At 36.5% G+C, this 22,922-nt stretch overlaps 3 protein-coding genes across 5 annotated transcripts; 2 read left to right on the forward strand and 1 right to left on the reverse strand.

Moving 5' to 3' along the window:
• Positions 1–161: 161 nt before the first annotated feature.
• On the reverse strand, positions 162–2,098 carry LOC113756003 (cytochrome P450 703A2). The gene is made up of 2 exons (XM_027299831.1): positions 1,190–2,098; positions 162–915 (listed from the first exon to the last, which is right to left on the reverse strand). Exons 1-2 carry the CDS (start codon positions 2,096–2,098, stop codon positions 271–273), a joined length of 1,554 nt encoding a protein of 517 aa, XP_027155632.1. The 3' UTR covers positions 162–270.
• Positions 2,099–3,488: 1,390 nt separating this feature from the next.
• On the forward strand, positions 3,489–11,029 carry LOC113763000 (phosphoglucan phosphatase DSP4, amyloplastic). Of its 2 annotated transcripts, XM_027306675.1 has the most exons (15): positions 3,489–3,601; positions 3,713–3,785; positions 3,893–3,937; positions 4,874–4,976; positions 5,380–5,456; positions 5,535–5,611; positions 5,775–5,855; positions 6,669–6,801; positions 7,791–7,850; positions 8,158–8,214; positions 8,813–8,908; positions 9,396–9,455; positions 9,594–9,701; positions 10,337–10,498; positions 10,654–11,029. In XM_027306675.1, exons 1-14 carry the CDS (start codon positions 3,576–3,578, stop codon positions 10,466–10,468), a joined length of 1,128 nt encoding a protein of 375 aa, XP_027162476.1. In that variant the 5' UTR covers positions 3,489–3,575; the 3' UTR covers positions 10,469–10,498; positions 10,654–11,029. The 2 variants fall into 2 exon arrangements, with proteins under 2 accessions (XP_027162476.1, XP_027162475.1); XM_027306674.1 differs by having other exon boundaries at positions 10,337–11,029.
• A 3,140-nt stretch (positions 11,030–14,169) lies between these two features.
• On the forward strand, positions 14,170–22,861 carry LOC113760563. 2 transcript variants are annotated; one of them, XM_027303191.1, is made up of 14 exons: positions 14,170–14,878; positions 15,725–15,811; positions 16,706–16,809; positions 16,947–16,997; positions 18,152–18,323; positions 18,462–18,782; positions 19,231–19,434; positions 19,534–20,043; positions 20,152–20,361; positions 20,618–20,806; positions 21,041–21,213; positions 21,475–21,627; positions 21,759–21,840; positions 21,925–22,861. In XM_027303191.1, the coding sequence occupies exons 1-14, from the start codon at positions 14,351–14,353 to the stop codon at positions 22,321–22,323; spliced, it is 3,183 nt and encodes a 1,060-aa protein (XP_027158992.1). In that variant the 5' UTR covers positions 14,170–14,350; the 3' UTR covers positions 22,324–22,861. The 2 variants fall into 2 exon arrangements, with proteins under 2 accessions (XP_027158992.1, XP_027158993.1); XM_027303192.1 differs by lacking the exon at positions 19,231–19,434.
• The last annotated feature ends 61 nt before the right edge of the window (positions 22,862–22,922 follow it).

Below are 22,922 nucleotides of genomic sequence, written 5' to 3' on the forward strand. Positions count from 1 at the left end.
TTCATTGAGTAACTGGTCACCTGGGCAAGAAATAAAACCAATTGGAGTCTTTTTAAAATCTGATGGATGGACTCCAAGCACACCTATTTCAATTTTGTTCATGTGTTTTCATGTATGGATGAACTCCAATTATCGTTCATCTGTTTTCATGCAATAAAATTGGCAATTTAATTGCAAACTTGTGACTTTTTTAGAAATTTTTTTTTTCGCTAACATTAATACTACAAGTAGCCCTTTATTTTTTTGGAGAACAAATCCTTGAGTCAAGACTTAAGAGGACTGGTAGAAATGAGAAGGCAGGCGGGGCCTAGCAATCGCCACCAGGGGATTGGCCTTGGGCATGGTCATGCCATAAACCTCACTGGTATCAATGTCTTGAGGTCTCAATCCATCAGCTGGCCTCCAATCGAAGCAATGAAACAGCCGAGCCAATGCCATTAGCACCAGCGTCACCCCCAGCGGCGCCCCGGGGCACTTCCTTTTCCCAGCACTAAAAGGCAATATCTTGAAGTCGGATCCGTGGCTTATTTCCACTCGGCTCCCATCTCCTGTTAAATGCCTCTCCGGCCTGAATTCTTCCACATCGTCCCATATCTTGGTGTTCCGTCCTAGGCCGTGCGTGTTGATGAAAACCCGTGTCTTGGCAGGGATGTGGTATCCGTTGATCGTGGTGGCTCGAACTGACTCATGCGGAATGAGAAATGGACCGGCCGGGTGCATTCGAAAAGTTTCACGTACAACGCATCGTAGGTAATTTAGGTGGGCTAAATCAGATTCTGTGACCATCCGATCACGTCCGACTACGGTATCAAGCTCTTCTTGGATCTTCTCGAGGACGGTTGGATGTTTGATGACTTCTGCCATTGCCCATTCATTGGTGACAGCAGAAGTATCGGTAGCAGCAGCTATCATATCCTAAGCATTCAAAACCGTTTTGACTTAGAAATCATGTGTGTATATATATATATATAAAGATTGTCATGGCGGTCATATAACTTGGAAAGAATTTGTAGCAGGGAAACATTTGATTAATTTTCAGTGGATTGCTGATAATATTCAATTACCAAACAAGATTTGTAGAAAGAATGCCTTTACTATTTGTGCAACGTAAAAAGAGGGTGGCGATAGTAGATTTCTATACGATCATGAAGTATTTGTGATGGATGATCAAAGGATATTAGTACTCAACCTGAATCAGTGCTTTGATGTCCTTATCATCTAGGTGTGCTTCTCCATCTTCACCTGCCAAAGACAATAGCACGTCAACAAAGTCAATCTCTGCCTCATCTTTTACTCCTTCAGTTTGCAATTTCTTTCTATGTTCTTGAATGATCTTTGAGTGAAAATCATCCACCCTCTTTTCTACTTCCCTCATTTTCCTCTCACAACCATAAGGGTCTATCCACCTCCAAAACGGCAGATAATCTCCCAAATAAATCAAGCCCAAGAGCCAAAACAATTCGTGCGTTATGTGCATGAACTCCATTGCCTCTTGTGGTCCAGCTGATTCTTCCCCAAAATATTGCTTTCCGAGCAGCATTCTAGTCACGTTATTCATGGAAAAAGCACCCAGAACTTCCCTCAGATTTATTGGTTCTTCCTTGCGGGCCTTGCTCCAAACATCTTCAACTAGATGCTGAGCTTCATCGGCCCGATGCCTTGAAAATGACTCGAGTCTTTTTGTTGTCAGTAGATGTTCCATGCAAATCCTCCTCATTTTCTTCCATTTCGGGCCTAGCGGAGCCAATGCCACGTCTCCACAGCCATAGGCCAGGTGAACAGCTGCAAGAGTCCTCGGCCGAGAGGCGAATACATCGTCCTGATGGACAAGGATTTCGCGTATAATATCGGGATCGTTGGTGGTGATGGCATCAATGCTCCCTAGTCGAAGGTACACTAGAGGTCCGTATTTCTGACACAAAGAAGCCAAGTCCCTATGTGGTAATTGACTCAACTGAAGAAGGTTGCCGATAATCGGCCAACCGGGCGGGCCTGGTGGAAGCCTTCTAGAATTATTTGATATTCTAAACCAAGACTGAAATACATATGCAAGAAAATGTAGGCACAGAATGATGTAAATTAAGGTGATTAGACCCATCTGTGTTCTCAGGAAAACTACCTCAAGAGCGAATTTCCCAGAAGTTGAATAAGTACGGGTAGTATATGATGTAAGGTTTTATGTGACTAGATGGAGTTAAAAGCGTTGTTAGTTTTTACATGTTCTTTCTGCCTGATGAGGCATATTGACATTAGGAAGATGACACAGGCGGATTAGTTAGACCATCATATTGGCATGGCCTGATCATTTCTTGGTATTAATTTAATGAAGAGAGGCAAATTAACGAGTTAAAAATCAAGTTTTCGTAATGTTTACTCCTAATTTGGAAGCAATAACATTTGCATGGTTCCTTAACCGCTTAGATATAGGTAGTTTTCTTGCAGGAATAAGAAGTTTGGACTGTCATACAATTTTCTTTTCCCATGTTCACAGCGTATAGATTATAGACATAAACTCTTCTGACAGAATTACATATAGCGCATATTTTGCTTAAAAGCAGCTGGGCTTTCGCTTCCTCTTCTATCTCTGCAGTCGATCAACTTTTGAGGGTTCCTCAGCCAGATGCTGGGAAGAGAAGAAATCCTAAAGGGCAGCAACTGGATGGGACAGGCCAAAAAGGAAGAAAAAACATTTCAAAGAACGATATGTAAAGTTGGGCTGGTGGGATGGGAGGTCAAGAATTCAATCACAATAATCTCTTTGATCATGATAAATGGACCATCTACATGTTCTATTTCGTCAGTCCAACTTAAGTAATTTTCTTTGTTACTTGAAGCCTTTTCCAAGCATTGAAAAGTTTTGTGCTTAGTGAAAATTCAATTAAACATTTGTAAATCCAAAAATAAAATTGACATTTTGGATTTTGGATTTTGGATTTTGGACTGATCCTTGTAACATTTCGCTTGTTAACTGGTTAAGACCTCATTTGAAATTGCGATGGTTTATAAAGAAATACTTCTGACATAAGTATTTTTAACAAAAGTATTTTTAAAAGTATTAAACACTGAACTACTGAAGTTACAAAAAATTAGTTATGAAACACTTTAAAAATACTCTTAATACTTAAAAGTGCTTTTTTTTTTTTTTTTTTTTTTTTTTTTGTAAATGCACCGCAAACTCAAACAACAGGGCCTAAGACTTGAGACACCCAAGACCGACCAAACCAAAATTCAATTAATTACTACTAGAGAGTTATACAGTTCTGAAACTTTGTTGGATCCCAAAGCAATAAGATGAAAAAAGTGGGGCCGTAAACGAATTTATGCGACGTTGACGATCGTGTCTCCTGATCAGCATGTGCGATTGGCATTTTCGAGAATCTCCAGAAAAGGGGTGACCCCTTTTTGGCCTTTTCTACGCCACGTATACGGTATAAATACCCCAAAATATCACTTACTTTGTCAAAAAATAAAAAATAAAAAAATCCATTGCTGATTGCTCATCAAAACTAGCTCCTTCATCAGAAACTAGAATCTCCATCTCACTTCACTGTACTGGAAAGTGAACTCTACTAGAGATGAATTGTCTCCAGAATATTCTAAGGTTCCACTTCATTTCCACGCTTTCTTTCAGTTCATAATTATTTCGTAATTCCGGTCTGGTCAATTCTCACTCGTTTGAGATTTTTTTTATATTTCGTTAATTTTTGGGCAGATTTTCTGCTTTGCCTTTGCAAAGCTTTAATAGAGGTCATACCGGAAAATCTTCGTGCTCAGTTAGCATCACTGTAAGATTAGTCTGCCACTAACGAAGCAAGTAGGAATATATAGAAATTTAGATTGATATATGTACAGTTACATTCTCAGTTTGAATTTATTGCTTTCTTGTGTGCAGATGGTGCCGACAGCTCCGCAGTTTCGGCATAATATTGTGGGAAAGGTAATTTTTGAATGAGCAGATTAAAGAATTGTGCGGTTTGTTTGTTGGTGATTAAGCTCAAGTAATTGTAAACTTTTAAATGTAGATCATGTAATTTAGATTCATTGGTGTATAAATTAGAGTATGGATTTCGACGTGTATTATTGTATCCTCTTCAGTCATAGGAAGGACTGTATGTTAAATTGTAGATTCTTCTTTGCAAACGTAAAAGAAACTTTTCTTGAGCTGAAAATGTTCCTATGAATCTTGCCTTTATAGTTAACATCTGGTTTTTCACTTCTTTTTTCTGCAACTTGTGTGGATGAACGGAAGTGGCACTGGGTATTTGTTGTTTCAGCTATTACATCTAAGTTGTGTTCAGCGTACTTTTGCACCTTTTTTAGGTTCGCGAAATTTGACATGTTCATCTGCTACTTATAATTCTTAGTTGTGGTTTCAGTTTTAAGTTTTCTTTGGTGCCTCTCCATTCTATTATGTGACCTACCTTGAATTTTTATTTTTCTTAATCTTTCAGGTAAAAAAAAAAAAAAGAAATTTTTTGTGTCATATACTCATTACTTGGAGTAACTTTGACACGGTTTTGTGGCCTCATCAAATACTGTGCTTGATAAGCTCTATACCCTGCCCTTATTGTACTGAAATTGGGGATAATGTGCTTTAAGTTTCATTATGTACCAAGTTAAACTACCAGAAGATTGTCCCCTCTCAATGAGATTTCATTTAAAGGATATGTACTAATTGAGCAAAATACCACCTTCCATGTTAAGTCCTACTAGGTGGTCAATAATGAAGAATACCTTAATGAGCAATTTATTAGCTGTGCATGTGTGAAATTACAGCTTCCTGGATACTTTAATAAACTACTTTTCTTCTTTTCACTATTTCTTGGCATTATGATGGGTACTTTAATGACAATAGTCTGTTACTTATTTTAAGGCTATATCTGGTTCTACATCTAGTGCTGAGATGGATGGTGCTAAAGTGGACGAGGAAAAATCTGATGTATATACCCACAACATGACCAAGGCCATGGGCGCCGGTAATCTCAGTTTTCATGTGATTTATGTGATCTGACTTTAGTAAACTGAATGGAAAACATTATATGGGAGGGTGCTTTGGAGGTGATCTGTGTTTAAAGATGATAATAGAAAAGATTTATTTGCAATTTCCTTCTTACTGTGAGAATTGTCTAAGGTTTACTGAAACTACACAAACTGGCACTTCATTGTTGTTCTGTTAGCAGTTGCATTCTTTAACAATGAAAAGACAACTATACTTTCTTTCCCAGTCTATCTGTTGTAAACTTAAGCAATGTGAGTGGCCACAGATTTTGATCTTTCCGATTCACTTTGTCAGGCTTATTTTGCCTTTCTTCCATATTATTGTTTTCTCTGGGATCAACAGTTTTGTCTTACTTTGTTAAAATGTTTATGTCAATACAGTCTTGACTTACAGACATGAACTAGGAATGAACTACAATTTCATTCGTCCAGATTTGATTGTGGGGTCATGCCTGCAGGTGATAAGGACTTCTTTGCAGCTTTTAGTTATCTCCTGTATTATTGTTTAACTCTTGTTTCTGCTCAATAAAATTCAGTCTCCTGAAGATGTTGACAAGCTTCGCAGCATAGGGGTCAAAACGATTTTTTGTTTGCAACAAGACCCTGATCTTGAGTATCCTCAAAAGTGGTTCATATATCTAATTTGTCCTGTATCAATGAAGAGCTTAGTTATTTTCATAACACATGGGTTTATATGCTACATAAAATGTTAAATCAAATTCCAAACATCTTCTCAGTGAGATGTTCTGTTTGACGCCTTAATCAGTACACTTAAGATATTTTGGGGTCGATATTAAAGCCATTCGCGAGTATGCTAGCTCATGTGTTGACATTGAACACTTGCGAGCTCAAATAAGGTAGGTAAAGAAAAAAGGTTACAGATTGTTCTGAAAATGGTACTTTCTTGCTTGGAGGTTATTCACTTTTCTCTAGGACTTTCTAAATACTTGTTCTAGAATTTTTTTTGCTCCATGATAAGGAACTTTCAGATATTTGTTGCATTATTTTCTTAGCAAGTAAAAGAAAGATATTGTTTAATATGCAAGCAAAGTAGCTTACTAAAGCTTAGGAAGCTCACGGTATTATTTCGCCCTTCTCTGGCTGGTTATAAGAAATCTTTCATAAGGAAAAACTTGCTTTTTTGCATTTTGGTGAACTGGCTTACTTCTATCAATTATATCTATCTATCATGTTCCATTTTCTGTCATATCAAATAGCAACTTATTGGCCAGTATGGAGAGTATATATGTGTAGAGCAGAGAGAGTCTGGCCACACATAAAAGTTTCTCTGGAGTGTGGTCTTCTGATACACTCTTTTACTCTGTCAAGTAGAAGCAACAAAAGAAAAACCATTTCCATCCTGTAAATATGTTCAGGAGTTTTCACTATGTGTGGTCTAGGTTCATGGGAGGTTTTGCAAGGCTGGGCTGGGAAATTTGTCAAGTTCCTTTAAGAATTTGAACAAAACTAGATAAAGGGTGTGAAGTATATAGAAAGCACTATCTCATCCAAGATGTCTCAAAGTGAGGAGTAGTGTTAGAAGTGTATTCTAGGTATCTAGGTGTTCATACATCTTAAGAGAATATATAGTGTATAATATGCCACTTTCATGGTTTGTTACTGCAAATAGAACATTCCTACACTAGATATCATGATATAATGAATAGCAGGGATTTTGATGGGTTTGATTTACGGATGCGGCTTCCAGCAGTGGTGAGCAAATTACACAAGGCCATTAATTCTAATGGCGGTGTAACTTATATACATTGCACAGCTGGGATGGGAAGAGCTCCTGCAGTCGCTGTAAGTCTGCTTATTTAGAAAATTACGCTAGTTTGTTGTGTCAAAATGGTGTAAAATTTTGGGTGCTAAAATCCATGTTTTTGTGTCTAAATTTCATAGTGACTTTTTCAGCCTGTCATTTCTACCATATGCTAGATGATAGCGTCGAAGACTACAGCTATAGAAAATATTGCATATAGTTCTAGCTTCAGGTAAGAAGTTATTTGTCACAGGCTGGGTGGCTGCTGGCATTGTTCTAACAAATATTTTTGCTCATATTTTGAACTTTTTGGTGTTATTATCAATATCAAACTAGTTAGATAGCCTGTAATGTTTATTGTTTCTCTTCCCTAACTCTATATACATGCTTGTAAATATGTATGTATGTATGTATGTGATGTGATCTGGAATTAACTACCCAATTCCATATGCGTTTCTCTTGACAATATACATTAACTATTTGTGGCCTTGTTTTCCTGTTACCCAGTGTTTCTATACAAAGTGAATGATTTGGATGTTTTGTTTTATACTCACAAAATCACCCATATAAATTGCCCCACTTTGTTGATGTGGAGTGAAAAGAAGAAGGAAAGACAAATCCAAAACAAGCACTTGAATCAAAACCCCATACAGAAAATTAAAATGTTTAAGCCCTTGTTATTGGTGACACAAAACAACAAATCTTATTAGTCCTCTAAACTTTACCCACATATCTGGTAACAAACTTTAGGTCTTCCAAATTCTGAGAATGAAGCATGGCTGCAATTTCCTTGGTTTGGAAGCAACTTTTAGATGGTTTTGTAATCTTCTTTTCTATGTGTTGATTTCCAGAGTCTAGGCTGTGCCTTCACTTGCATTATATTGAGTTCATTTTTCTGGGGATGCAATACTAGGTTGCTATCTCACACTATTCTTTTGTTTCCACCTTAATTCTGTGGATCCGGCTGAACTTCCATTGTAAGTGTTGCGTTTTCTGATGACATGACCACTGTTTTTCCTTTGGATGGCAGCTAGCTTACATGTTCTGGGTTCAAGGCTATAAACTTGGCGAAGCCTATCAATTGCTCATGGTATATCTTATTGTTCTATGATTAAGGAAATTCTAATGAATAATGGACCAATTCTTGTATGATATCATGATGACTTCAAAATATGGTGATATCTTGCAACAGATTTGTCCAAATGTTCATGCCATGATGGTATTTGAACTTCCTAATGGATAGGATAATTGTGCTAATTAAGAATCATTTCTCATGTATAATGTTGAATAATTTGACTTGTATTTGTGATTATGAAATAGGGTAATTGGGATGTAAAATGGACTATAGTTTGGGCTCATCTTAGTGCTGAAATAGCCCTGTTTCTCTGTATTGGCAGAATAAACGCTCTTGCTTCCCAAAGTTGGATGCTATCAAAAGTGCAACTGCTGACCTCGTGAGTTGGATTTTTCCTTCTACACTTGTCATTCCCATGTATGGGTGCAATGTGGAATGATCATTTCTACAGTTCTATAATTTGTCACAAAATGGTTATCACATTTGTCCATTTTTTGAAAACTTCAATTTGCCAGAGTAATAGCAATGCTAGTGTTCTTCCATCTTTAGAAAGGACTGAGTGTCTAGTTAAAACATCCTGGAAGAAAGAATAAGTCTAGCAGCTAACCAATGTCCATTGAGGAGGTTTACTACTTTAATTAGTCACTTCAGTATGCCATATATTATTGGAGTTCATTGAATATCATGTCTTTTCACAACAAGAAAAGCATTAGGCAAGTTGCTGTAACATGTTGGTGTTCTAACTTCGTGATATACTGCTGCTTATTGGGAGAAATCGGGGCAAGTCAGGAGTTGTGACAGAAGACTGTTGAAGTCAAAACAGAGAAATTTTATCACTTTGCCAGAACAATATCTGAAACATGGGATGAATATACTTTTAAGAGTTGCTTATTGAATCTTACATCTATCCTAGTAGATAGATCGCAAAATTTCTAGTCACTTCTTATTTTCTTGACGCATTATATTCCTGTTTAAAGCTTACAGGCTTCAAAAAGAAGCTTGTCACGCTGAGGTGGTATAGTAGCAATTGTTCCACAGTGGAAATCTCTGGACTTGATATTGGATGGGGTCAGGTAATGATTAAATCTTCATATTGTTATCATTGTCTCCTGGAAATGTTGTTGCACCAGAAGTCTCTCCTTTTACATGGACTTAAGTGAAGGATGTTTAAGATGAATATACGTCTAGACTTGGATTCTGAGCATTGTCAGACTTCTGAAATACAAGATATTGAATTTTTGTTTTGCCTGAAACTTGTGGTAACTGTGCTGTTTCAGTATTAATATTTTGTGAATATCTCTCTCTCTCAAAAAAGGCAAAAAAAGAAAAAAAAAAACTTTTTAGCTAGTTATATCATGTTGCAAGCTGTTCCATTTCTTTGTATTGATCTTTTAACCGGAAATGCAACTTTGAGCTTGGATGATCTTGTCCCTTGACCTGAACCAGAGACTCAGAGTGCTAAAATCCTGAGTACTTAGAACTTTTATCATGTGCTTCTTGGCATTCGGGAATCCTAGTTCACATACACAACTTAATGTATGAAGCTTCAATTCACTGCAGAGAATGCCATTGAATTTTGACGAGGAACAAGGTTCATGGATACTGCAGAGGGAATTACCAGTAAGTGGATAGTATTTATCTATCTCGAGTTCTATATTGATTTGCCATACTTGGGAATGTGATTTTTAGCTGTGAAAGGAATGTAAAAGCACATCTAAACTGTAAAGGGATCAAGTCTCTGATTCTGTCCTCTTGCAGGAAGGACATTATGAGTACAAATACATTGTTGATGGTGAATGGATGTGCAATAAGTACGAACTTGTTACTTCTCCCAACAAAGATGGCCACGTGAACAATTATATCAGAGTATGGCCTACAACTATTTCTGAACAATTTGTTCATAAATAGGCACGCATTGAGTATTTGTGATTTTATGCACTCAACAGTCAGCAATCGGCATAGACAATAAAGATTTTGTAACGATTTGACTTGTGTGGGGAGTCCAGATTCTTTGAGTAATCGTAGTATAAATGTTATGAGAACTTAGTTGGGGCTTCCTGCGCTCCCTATGCCATTGGAAGAAATGGAGTTTGTGACCTCATAAAGGTAGATAGGAAAGTAATTGAGAACCTTAAGAATTGAATAGAGTTTGATATAAGCATTAAGAATCAGATCAAACTCATAATTTACCGACTCACTCTGAGCCTCGGCGGAGATTCACTGAAGGTGCTCTCTCCCTTTTTATCCAACAGGCTCGTTTCAACGTGAATATTAGGGGTACTGACCGCATTTTGACTGCCCAGCTTTTGTGCAATGATTATTTTTGTAACTTTTTTAGTGCTTAGTGGATGATGATATGCTTATGATGAAGACTCCAGCAGAATGAGTGTTTCAATTTTTGAAGGGACTGAAAATTCTTCGATCCTGGAATTCTTTCATGGTCTAGTTAATCTTCTGTAGCCTCTCATTTACGACTCTTCTTCTGCTCTTCATTTGTGCAGGTTGCAGACAGTAACCCCAATGGCATTAGTTCGAGGATAAGAAAAAGGCTAAGCGGTGAAGACCCCAACCTCACGAAGAACGAAAGAACCATAATTAGACAATTTCTTGAGGCCTGCCCTGATGAGGAGTGACTTGTACCTGCCAACACAGTTCCTACTTATGTAAGTGTACCATATTCATTATTGCATAAAACATGGCAATTATGTAACGAGCCTCAGTCTTCTTTAGGGACAAATAGGGGGTCGAGTGGGGGATAGGATGTCGGTGAAGAAGGGTAGGGGAATTTACTTAAACAGGCACTTTGCTTTGTTGTCAGTGACGTTGATGGAGCTGAAAGTGGAAATATCCACTCACCGACAAGACTGGGCCAATCGAATGTAATCCATTTCTTAAAGTTCCTTGGTCTTTGTGCCAATCGAATGTAATCTATGTCCTAAAGCTCCACCGTCTCCGCGTAGTTTCAAGTTCCAACTTCCACTCAGCTTCCCATTTTGCTCCTAAAGTCAAACGGATTAGAGGATTGACTACTCTGTATTTTCACAATGAATTGTATCGTAATCGTAACGGTCAGATATCTTCCTAGTACATATCTTGGCTAAAGGTCCTGGTTATGGAACTGTTCTCGAGTCTTGTATTTGTTGCTTTAGCTGTTTTATAGTTTGTCCACAATAGCAAAAGGGTGATTCATGAAATGCTCTTCGGAATAATAGAATGGTGATTTTTAAGATTTTCAAACGCAATGTAAATACGTGTTTCTTGAAATAATTGCTGTTGAAATATGCAAAGTTCTATAGAATGATGAAAGAATAATTTGCTTTTGCTCATCTCAATAATGTTGTTGTCATCAGCTTATTCACCAAAAGGGAATCCATGTATACTGCTGTCTGCTGTCACCAGTTCTGGACAGGCTAGGCAATTTTTGGAGTTTTATCATTCATATTATGACCAAATTAGCTGTTGGATTTCTATATGGGACTTTGTGAGAAGTATTGTTCAATTTTTTAAGAAACCAAATCAATATGAATTATTGACAAGAAATGAAGTTTTTGTTTCATCGCAACCTACATGGTGATCATTATTATAATGGCGATTCCATTAATAGAACATTATTATTAGTGCTTCTTTAAAATCTATAATAATTTCTTGTTCTTTTGTATGAAGTACTGAATATTGAAGAAGATAACTTAATGATTTTGCATGGTCGATAACATGTAAAACACTTGGCTGTACCTATACAGGTAGATTAAGGGAAGGAAATCGACAATTACTTCCTAGTAATTGCAGGTTGAAGCATTGTATTAAGAGGATGGAGTTTTGGATATCATACGTGCACATGTAGAATCAATAGCGTTTTAATTCTTCATCACCATTAATATCCACAGTATGTGAGCCCCATGCGTCTTGGTTTCTTTTCCTTGCAGCATAAATTGTCATGTCTTTTTTTTGTTTTTTTTGGTGTGTCAATAATTTCATATGCATTTATGGCACAATTATTTTGCTGAGGGGAATAAAAGGATCGTTTGCATTTAATTTGATGTTGAGGGATTGTTATCCACTGTACTGTCTTCATAATTTTGCAAACAAAAGGAGTAATGATCATAGTTTTAAGCTATTTTGCTACCAGGTTGTTGCCGGTCACTCTCCATACCTTAAGAAATGTAATTGATTTTTCATTTTTTTGACCAAATATAGCCTGACCGGCCCTCGTGTTCCTTCGATGGGACAGACATCCCTTTCCTATTTTTATCAATTTGACAAAAGAAATAGTACCAAAACGCAATTTGTAGCTTGAATAATTTCAATGACTCAAATGGCCCCCTACGCTGAAAGAAACAAGGCCAACGAGCACTCCTATTCTTTTATGCTAATCAAATCAACTGATTAAGCGCACTCATTCAATCACAATTAAGGCGATTTTGCCCTTAAAAAACTAAAATTACGTGAATCCAAGAAAAGAAAATATCATTGTGTTATATTGTTTACGAGAATTATACGATTTAGACTTTGAAAATATCATGGAATTTATCATTGGAAACAAAGCATTAAGCTAAGTTAATCTGAAAAATTGATCATTGGTGGACATAGCTAAACATGAAAAAAACCCCGAACCAAAAGAAAAAAAAAGAAGGAAAACTACTAGTTATATTGTAGGGATAATTTTAGAAACGTTCGCTAAGATTTTTGACATTTTCACTACTATCCTCTAAGGTTTTAAAAATACCATTAACCTCTTTTAAACTAATTATCTTATATCAAATTAGCCCAATTCAAAAAAAAAAAACAACAACAAAAAAAAGTTTTCAAGAGTAAGATTGCATATCAAATGTACCCCTCAACATATAACTAGTTGGTTGACTTATAATCAAAAGCGAATATTAGTTAAAATAGAAAATAAAGACTAAAAGTACACTAGGCTTACTTTTTTTTTTTAGAAAATTTTCTTACACATATTTTAATTACCTTTTTACTTCATATATATTACATCAATATAGCATATTTTCTACCAAAACTCCAAAAATTTACAATCCAAATGAGACCTAAAGTTAGAGAGTTTCAAAATAAGTGAAGTAAATTACAGCACTAGCATGAGCATAGTAAAATTCAGTATGGCTGCTTTTCCATAGAATTGCATAAAATAGCAAAATTAAAGATTTAGAGTGGAAATTTTGTTAATTTGGAATCCATATTTACACGTAGAATTCTATATTCTTAGAATTGGAATTTGGAACTCTTAGTATTAGAATTTAGAAGATTTAGAACAAGATTTGGACAAGAAAAATATGGCCCCTTCAATAAAAAAAAATATAAAACTATGCTAAAATGTCATGTTTTTATGAATAAATTCTTTCACCTGTGAGGTCCATTATTGCAAATGATTATTAAAAATTTTCTATCATTTGTAATAAAAAAAAATCTCAGGCAATGTTAGGATTAATAGAGAGGAAATGATTTTAATAGAAAAATAAGTAAATTAAAGTAGAGAAAATCATTTCTAATTATCTTGTTTGGATTACATATACAAAGAGAATAAAAAATTATCAAATGGTTTGGAAAAGAAAGGAAAGAATAGATTATGTGTAGTTATATTTTATCCATAACTTAATAAAATTTAATTGTAAACATAATTTAACATTTTACTCACTTTTTGTGTGTTTTTCTATTCATCTTGTTATTTTATGAAAATTTTATGAAATAATAATATCTCAATATGAATTTTAATATTTTTGGGAGGAAGAAATTACAAAAACTACTAAAATATAGAAACAAATTTTAAAATGTTAACAATTATCATTATAAATTTTAGTATTCAAGATTTTCAAATTTTTTACATTCCAAATAATGGTTAATTTAGTACAAGAGACTTATAAAATTTCCAAATTATTTCTCTTCATATAACTATATAAAATTCCTATGTCTCATGGGTAATAATGTCTAACTATCAATGAGGTAAGTGTTGAGTCTCAAATAATTGATAGGGAAGGCAAGTGATATTTCTAAAATCTTGAGAGAGGACAATGAAATTGTAAAAAAACCTCAGGGGAAGTTTCTGAAATTATCTATATCCTACAAGTCATTTTTCTTATTTTTTTTCTTTCTTGCTAGTTGCTGCATAGCTTTAAATAGTCATTTCTTCTCGACGTTGACGTATATTGCGTTTACAACTGGAATTAATTTGGGCCCAAAAAATGTATTTTATCCGCTTCCCTTTCCATTCCGTCGACTTCATTGATTTTTCTCACCAAATTAAATAAACAAAAACCAGAATCTAAATGCCAAAAAAAAAAAAAAAAAAAAAATCAGAAACAGACTTCCAAACTGGGTCTACTCTAAATCGCAACAGAAGAAAGAACGCGCAGTCACACACCACCCCGCAGCAACACGCAATACAAATTGAATTCGACTGACAAATGCAGTGTGAGTAACCAGACAAACATAAAGGAAGCTCCGAATTTCTCCTTCCTTAATCGCACTGAGTCAACTCGAATAGCTTCACTCGACTCACCACGCAACATATGGAACACCTCTCCGAAGACGACAATGCCGTCACCGGCGTGGGAAATGGAAGCGGCGGCTTCCGTTCGATCCGAGACCGTTTCCGCTTCAAACGAAACCCTAACTCTGCTGCCTCTTACCTTCCGTCCACGTCAACCGCGACGACTTCGCCTCTGGATCGGCAATACAAGCAAGGCCGATCTCATTCTCACCATCACCACCACCACCACCACCATTACAATAGATCAGCGGCTAAAAAGATGTTATTGTTTCCGTTTAGGGAGAGATCGTGGTTTTATTTGTGCATTTTTTTAGTGATATTTGTGTTTGCTTTGGCGTCGATGGTGCTTCAGAGCTCAATCATGCCCGTGTTTAGGCAAGGTGGAGGAGGGAGTGAGAGAGGCAAACGGCTGTGGCCTGTTAGAGATGACTTGAAGTTGGGCAGCTCTTTGCATTTTGAGCCGCAAAGGAGATTTCAGCTTCACGACGGGCTTGATCGGCTGCGGAGTCAGCCGAGAATTGGGGTTCGACCTCCACGAATTGGTCTTGTGAGTGAGTTTTTTTGTATACATGTTTTTAGTTGTAGTTATATTTTGGATAATTCTTCTGGAGCTATTGTATATTAATAGATGCTCATTCTGGGAATGACTAGCTTTCTTAAGATTGATTCCGAACTGTTTTACTTTTTGCGTTGGTTCGAAACTCTTTTTAAGTGAAGCTATGAACTTTAAGCTGGCTTTGATATGCTTATTGCCATTAATATCAGAAACTTTCAAAAAACCATTTTCTGCAGAGTTCTAGTTTTCTTGGTGATATCAATGTCTGTTGCTTGAGATGGACGTCACTGAACGGGCACCGTGAAATGGGAATTGTGCATGTCCCACGGTACATCTTTGAATTGCAAACCAAAGCTTCAGTTGAAAGTCATTTTATTAGCCAAGCCTTTGATAAAAATTTGTCTTAACAAGTAGTTGAGTCGTACAACTTCAAGTACTGATACTTTTGGTGGATATGATTGCAGCTTGAGTATATGTGTGTTTCTTTTATAGGAATGCTGACTGGAAATTCAAGAAACTTTTGGCCACCTGGCTGAACTGTGTTCACATATTTCAGAAAGAAGTCTTGTGCCAAAAGAAACAGGAAAACTGAAAAATATTTTGTTATGACTTATAACACATCACTGAGAGTAGATGGTAAGGATGCAAACATGACTAAAACTGTTGATCTTGTAAGTTCATGACAGACTTGAGGTGGAACATAGGATGAATTTGGGCATCATCTAATTCATCTGTTTATACTATTTGTTAAGTATTAAGGTCCATGTATGCATGCTTTTCATTTATCATGATTTCTTGAATTTCACAGACTTGAGCTTTGCATTTTATATTTTTCAGATCTTAGGAAACATGAACAAGGATCCTTCATCATTGATGCTATCTACGGTGATGAAGAATTTGAAGGGACTTGGCTATTTGTTCAAGGTAATTTTATAGGAATTATATCTTATATCCTTGGTTAGAAGATGGATGAAAGTTGGTTAGGTTCGGGTGGACATGTAAATGCATTATGAATTTTGGCTTTTTCCTTCCTGAGTAGTTTTAAGTTTATCACCTTTGACTTTTAGATGCCATCAAGGAAATAGAGCAAGAGCCCTGTTGTTTCCTCATTAAGTAGAAAATTAAGAGTTTTTACAAAGCTTTTAAAAGCTTTTACATGGGTTCTACTGGCCAAGTTCTCCCTGCATTCACATATAATCACTTGTGGGTCATAGCAACAGTTTAATTTTCCAAGTGAGTTCCATCTTAGAAATTGTGTAAAACTAGCTTCTTAACCAGTTTGTTTATTGTTTAGGTTTCCTGAAATATGTATTGTCTTAGTTTTTTTTAAAATAATTGCTTTATAATTTCTCTCCCTTATCAAGTTCCTGAAAATAAGAATCAAATTTTCTTTGCCTTACTAACAAATGAATGCAATCAACTAAAGGAAATTTCAGAGGGCTTCGGTGTCTCTGGCGCAAATCTCAAGAGAATTATGTGATCAAAGCAATGAATTTTACTATTTGCATCCTTTGATAGAACACTTGTTAAAAGTCCTTTGAGGGATATTAGTTAGTCAAAGACTATTCAACTGGTCAGTTTGAGGGTTTAGGTGTGGTTTATATGGTTTTGGTATTTACGACCTGTCCTTCGTCTGTTTTCTGTTATCCCCTCAATCCAGTTAGTGATCAGACTGACTTTTTCTCCACCTATAATCTGCTCAATCCTGGAGGATCTTTGTCAATTTGAAGTTTTGTCTGATTAATCAATATGTTTTAGTGCAAATTGTCGTGTGATTGTGATATAATCTTTTTGGGCCCAATGCATGCTTCTTTGCAGATATATGCACTACAAGATGGTGATGCTCGAGAAGTTTGGGAGGAAATAGGAGGTGAAATCTTGAATTTAAGTCCTGAAAGACATGGTCATATTGATTGGTCAATGTATGTTTTATTCTTTCATCTAGTTTACTCATGAATCCAATAGTAATTCTCTTAAGATAGTAAGAACTTCTCCATGAAATAGTTAGTCAATTAGTCCTTAAATTGGTACTAATAAATAAAATTCCTCATTGCTGCAGTTTTGAAGGTATAATAGCAGATTCTCTTGAAGTGAAGGATGCCATTTCAAGGTATAGACATTCTTGACATATGAAATTAATGAACTAATTTTACTTCTCATCACTTTCTCAAAATTTACCATATGTTCTCATTAGAAAAATTGATGCATAATTGGTTCTTAGTGCTAACCTTGTGCCCGAGTTATCAAATGAAAAGAGGAATCTGTCCCTAAACTTTAGCTTCCAAAATTGAATTAATTATAAAGAGATGGTTTCCCTCTAATTTGAAACAAGTTCCTGTTATTTGTCTAATTATTTATTTAGTTTGCTCGATTGGGGAAGGGAGATAGACCTTAACTATAGTAAGTGCTACCTTGCTGACTAGACATTTTAGCTAGGTTCTAACTTTGCTTTATAACAAACAAGGTGCTAAATGATACAAATATAAGGAAAAGGTTTGCATAATTAATTTTTCAGATACATAAATAGCCTTAAGAAGATGGTAGGGCTACTGCTGTTTGATTCATTTTTCTAATTTTAGTATTCTCTTAATCACCGGATTCTTTTGTGCAATGGAGCCTTCTTCTATTCACTGCACAGTTGATTGGAGAAAAATCGTAGTTGTGTAATATTTTGCTTCGTGTTAACGTCCCGTCGATCTCTTTGGTACTTGTAAACCATTTTTATTATTTTGCATTATCATTTATCTTTCCACTTTGGATACTAACCAAAGAAGTGATTTGTGGAGTGGACTGAAATTGTGAAGCTTTTTGACCATTTCTGCATTTGTCTATTCCTCGTGGAGATGTAGTTGGGCAAAATGTCTCACTTTGTAATTGTAAGTTTACGAACCCTGAGTATAATCCACTAGTCCTGAAGTAAAACTCAGATTTAGTCCCGTAGGTCTTAATGATTTTTTTGACATTGTCTACAGTCGACAAGTTTTTCAGAAAACATCATTAACTTTGTCTAGCTGATCGTAAAATGGTATTCCACTAGGTATCAAAATGAAAGCGCTATAAAAAGGATAATGACGAATTTCAGTTTGTTGAGTGAAAGTAGGAAATTCTGGTATGTTAGTGAGATCAGTATTCTTTGCTCCTGTGGTGCTTGAATGTGCATTCAGATGAAAAATGCAAGCATGGCTTTGGGAGGGATGTTTACTGGTTTATTCAACAATATGCCTTTTGTTTGAGATGCTGTTTGTGAGTTTTATATTTTTGCAGCCTTATGCAGGAGCCTTTCTGCTCTATTCCACTCTTTTGGATAATTCAAGAGGATACCCTTGCAAATCGCCTTCAGATGTATGAAAGGAATCAATGGAACCATATCATATCTCACTGGAAGAGTGCTTTTTGCAGGGCTAATGTTGTTGTCTTTCCTGATTATTCTTTGCCGGTAACTTCATCCTTCTGTTGTTATTACATGCATTACAAAGTCAATCCATAGGAATTATTTTAGGTTTTCTTATGCTTACTTATCAAATTCTATATGATGTGCTTCTCCTGCTCAATTAAGATTATCTTCCTGTATCAGATGTTATATAGTGTGCTTGACACTGGAAACTTCTTTGTGATTCCTGGATCACCAGTAGATGTTTGGGCTGCAGAAAGCTACACTAAGACACACTCCAAATTGGTATTACGGAAGGAAAATGGTTTTGATGAAGATGATGTGGTGGTTTTGGTTATTGGAAGCTCATTTTTCTTTGCTGAGCTGTCATGGGATTATGCTGTGGCAATGCATGATTTGGAGCCACTCTTACTCAATTATGCTGGGAGAGAAGAAGGCAAGGAGACCTTCAAGTTTGTCTTCTTATGTGGAAACTCCAGCAGTCAGTATGATGATGCTTTGCAGGTATAATCAATTATCCAAGGTATATAGTTCTTTAGGTATATCTGTCTGCATGCAAATCCAGGCTTTGGGAAAACGTAATGCATGTTGTTACATGGCAAACTCTGTTTGCTGAAGGATTATCCTTGATATCTTCTATTGATATATTATTCATGGCTATGGATAATAGCGTCTTTATGAATTTTTCTTGATCTGAAAAGTGTTCCACTACAGGATTAATTTTTCCCTATTTGTGTGGAAATCCCTTTTCCTTGTTTTATTGATTTGATTCTATTTAAGTGAAAAGTCCTTACAAGGTTTGTCTTGCTTTCCTAGCCAGACAATCCTAAGATTTATCAGGACTTCTTATTTAGCATTACTACCCCCTCCCCGGGTCAAAACAAGGGAAAAAAGAAGTGGTAGTTAAAGAGCTGTGAGATCTGAGTTACACCTATTTGTTTGTATTTTTTAGGACATTGCCACTCGTTTGGGACTTTATCAAGGATCTCTAAGACATTTTGGCGTTCATGGTGATCCTAATGGGTTGATATTGATGGCTGACATTGTACTGTATGCTTCTCCACAAGATGAGCAGGGTTTTCCACCATTACTGACACGAGCAATGTCCTTTGGAATGCCTATTGTTGCATTAGAAAATCCTGTCATAAAGAGACATGTGGGTTTTACACATTTATCTTGTATAGACAATTGAGTTCCGTTGTGGATATTATGATTGTTGCTCTTTACTTCTCTTATTAAGCTTCTAAATCTCCAGGTTGCTGATCAGGTCCAAGGGATGATCGTTGCCAAACATAACCCTGATGCGCTAATCAAAGCTTTCTCACTTCTGATATCGGAAGCAAAATTACTGAAGCTTGCCCATTCTATTGCTTCCTCTGGCAGGCTTCTAGCAAAGAATATGCTAGCATCAGAATGTGTAATGAGTTATGCAAAGTTGCTTGAGAATATCCTCAATTTTCCATCAGATGTCTTGCTTCCTGGTAACACTTCTCAGCTTAAGCAGACTTCATGGGAGTGGAACTTCTTCCAGGAAGAAATTGATAAAAAAGCTGGTGACCTTGCAAATCCACATAGCAGAGGTTATGGATTAAGTTTGGGTGTTGTATACAATATTGAAGAAGACATGGCCAATCTATTGCCCTTAAAGAATGTCTCTGGCAATGATTTAGAAGCTCTGGACGGGGATTTTCCTACACATTTAGATTGGGATATTTTGAGGGAAATGGAAAGTTCTGAGGAACTGGAGTCTTTGGAAATGGAGGAGGTATGACCGTGCTTCTGTTATGCATTGCAAATTTCTTTTTGCCCTGTTCTGTTTTTTCCCAGGTTGTTGGAATTACTGTTGGGTAGAACATTATTGTAATACTCGCAGATTGAAGAAAGAATGGAGAAAGCGATTGGTGATTGGGATGAATTATATCGTAATGCTCGAAAATCTGAAAAGCTTAAGTTTGAAATGAATGAAAGAGATGAAGGAGAGCTGGAAAGGACTGGGCAACCTTTGTGCATCTATGAGATTTACCATGGAGCTGGAGCTTGGCAATTTCTACATCATGGTTCTTTGTACCGTGGGTTGAGTCTTGTAAGTTTTTTTGATCCAGGAACACTGGCTTATATTAAGTCATCTGTTGCAACATGAACTAAGAAGAAACTATCTTTCTAGAGCAAGTTCAGTAATCTATTCTATTACCTCGTCTGTGTTGCTGACACTTGTGTGTTTCTTCTAGTAGAAATTGCTGGTTTTCTTACTTTGAATAATTGTTATCCTCTTTTTCTAGGCTGTGTTTTGCATGTAAGTTTTGTAGTTTGTCAGTGCTAATACTGGTAAATCTCCCCAGTCTACTCGGGCCAGAAGATTGAGGTCAGATGATGTTGATGCAGTTGCTCGGCTTCCTGTCCTGAATGACACATATTACCGAGACGTACTTTGTGAGATTGGAGGCATGTTTTCAGTTGCGAATGGTGTTGATAATATCCATAAGCGACCTTGGATCGGTTTTCAGTCTTGGCGTGCTGCTGGGAGGAAGGTGTGCCCTAATTTTCTCATGTATTTCAGAGGAATTGTCTTTCTGGCTAACCTTGCTTCTTTTTTATTCTAGATAATGAAATATCATATATTAAAATTGAGGTTCTAATGCCTGTAATGGGATTGCAAGATAGTGTTGTCAAAATAGTTTTCCTTTACCATTAATTGTTATTTTTGTAATCAAGCAAAAGAATATTTTTCATCTGAATGTCTTCTGGCCTACAATATATGACAGGCAAGTCTCTCTACAAAAGCTGAGCAGGTTCTGGAAGAAGTAGTACAAAAAAATACTAAAGGAGATGTGATATACTTTTGGGCGATGTTGGACATGGATGGTGGATTTATGGGGAGGAATGACGTGCTTACTTTTTGGTCCATGTGTGACATCTTAAATGGAGGAAACTGCAGGTTAGAGTGTTTTGGGAGACACATGACCTACGCTGTTTTTATAGCTTTTCTTAGTTTTACATATCATTTAAAGACTACAGGCATCTAAATTTTTCTCCCCTTTTAAAGATGCTAAATTACATAGAATATGAGAGAATCTTCTCTCTTCAAATTTGCTTCTAAAGTCGTAATAACCATTTAGCATTTTTTTTTGACTTATTAAGCTAGTGTTTGAAGATTGTGTTGCTAAATTTTTTTCATTCAAATAATTCAAATTTGCAGAAGTGCCTTTGAAGATGCATTCCGTATAATGTATGCCCTACCGTCACATGTAGAAGCCCTTCCACCCATGCCTGAAGATGGAGGGCGCTGGTCAGCCCTACATAGCTGGGTCATGCCAACCTCTTCTTTTCTGGAGTTCATTATGTTTTCCAGGTAATTTCCCTGGAGTAACACATTGCTTAACTTTTTGGCAATTTAATATCATGATTAAGATGCCACGGCTGAGGTCGTTGTTTGCTTTACCTGCATTTTGTCATCTGACTGAAAATTCCTTTGCATATTAGGATTTTTGTGGATTCTCTCGATTATTTGCGTGTAAATTCAAGCAACATGACTTCTTGTTTGTTGGGGTCTTCAGTGTTGGAGGTAAGTATAGACCAAAAGTTATCTGTAATCAAGAAAATGACAAAATGAAAGATTCTGATGTTGAAATTGTGACACTTCTACCAGAAGCAGCATTGTTACTGTCGGGTGATGGAACTTCTGGTCAACGTATGGGCATATCATAGTGCACGTAGGATGGTTTACATTGATCCCCACTCAGGTTTGCTGGAGGAACAACATCCGATAGAACAACGGAAAGGATTTATGTGGGCGAAGTACTTCAACACCTCATTATTGAAAAGTATGGATGAAGACCTTGCTGAAGCAGCAGATGACAATGACCATCCATATGAAATGTGGTTATGGCCATTAACAGGGGAAGTTTACTGGCAAGGTGTATATGAGCGTGAGAGGGAAGAAAGATATAGGTTGAAGATGGACAAGAAGAGAAAAACAAGAGAGAAACTACTCGACAGGATGAAACATGGATATGTGCAGAAGGCACTTGGAAGATTGAAGCTGTAGATCTCAGCAGGAAGAGTTGAAAGTTTTGTTGGAATTTCCTATTCCTATTGTCGTCGAGGAGGTGAGGTGATAATTTTTCTAAGCTTGAGCATTCGAAGAGCCTCATGCTGATAATGGAGTAAAGTGATTGTTCCTTAACAGCATCAGAGGTAGTTGGAACTGACTTATTCTTCTGACGTTACTGAATACATTAAACGGGGGTCGCAGGTGCCAAGATACACTTGAAAAAAAGCAAGCTAAGCTAGAATGACATACCAACAATTTTGTAGCCAACATAGCATACAGGTATAAATTGCACGGCCTTCAACACTACTCCAGATCTAACTGATTTTGACTGGAATTCTTTAGACATACAATTGTATTCTTTTCACATGTACATATCCTTTGAAATAACGATCCAATTCTTCTGAAAAGCCCCTTTTTTTGCTCTCTGACTTGTAACTACTAAAACCATGACACCCTCGAGTAGAGGTTTACAATTTTGACTAACTTATGGGCTGCTATTGCTTGAGGGGCAGATTTCGTACTCGTATTTATAGGAAAATGGGTTTACCGCATTATTCTTCCAAATTTGTAACTGCTTGCAACCCACTATTGGT

Source organism: Coffea eugenioides, chromosome 2 (genome assembly GCF_003713205.1).
Source record: "Coffea eugenioides isolate CCC68of chromosome 2, Ceug_1.0, whole genome shotgun sequence".
NCBI lineage: Eukaryota > Viridiplantae > Streptophyta > Magnoliopsida > Gentianales > Rubiaceae > Coffea > Coffea eugenioides.

Coding starts and splice junctions, on each gene's coding strand:
- LOC113756003 (XM_027299831.1), bottom strand. CDS start 2,098: ATGGGTCTAATCACCTTAATTTACATCATTCTGTGCCTACATTTTCTT. Junction 916..1,189: donor ACATCAAAGCACTGATTCAG/GTTGAGTACTAA, acceptor TTGAATGCTTAG/GATATGATAGCTGCTGCTAC.
- LOC113763000 (XM_027306674.1), top strand. CDS start 3,576: ATGAATTGTCTCCAGAATATTCTAAG. Junction 8,909..9,395: donor TTGATATTGGATGGGGTCAG/GTAATGATTAAA, acceptor AATTCACTGCAG/AGAATGCCATTGAATTTTGA. Junction 9,456..9,593: donor TACTGCAGAGGGAATTACCA/GTAAGTGGATAG, acceptor GTCCTCTTGCAG/GAAGGACATTATGAGTACAA.
- LOC113760563 (XM_027303191.1), top strand. CDS start 14,351: ATGGAACACCTCTCCGAAGACGACAATGCCGTCACCGGCGTGGGAAAT. Junction 14,879..15,724: donor GACCTCCACGAATTGGTCTT/GTGAGTGAGTTT, acceptor TATATTTTTCAG/ATCTTAGGAAACATGAACAA. Junction 18,324..18,461: donor TTCCTGATTATTCTTTGCCG/GTAACTTCATCC, acceptor TTCCTGTATCAG/ATGTTATATAGTGTGCTTGA.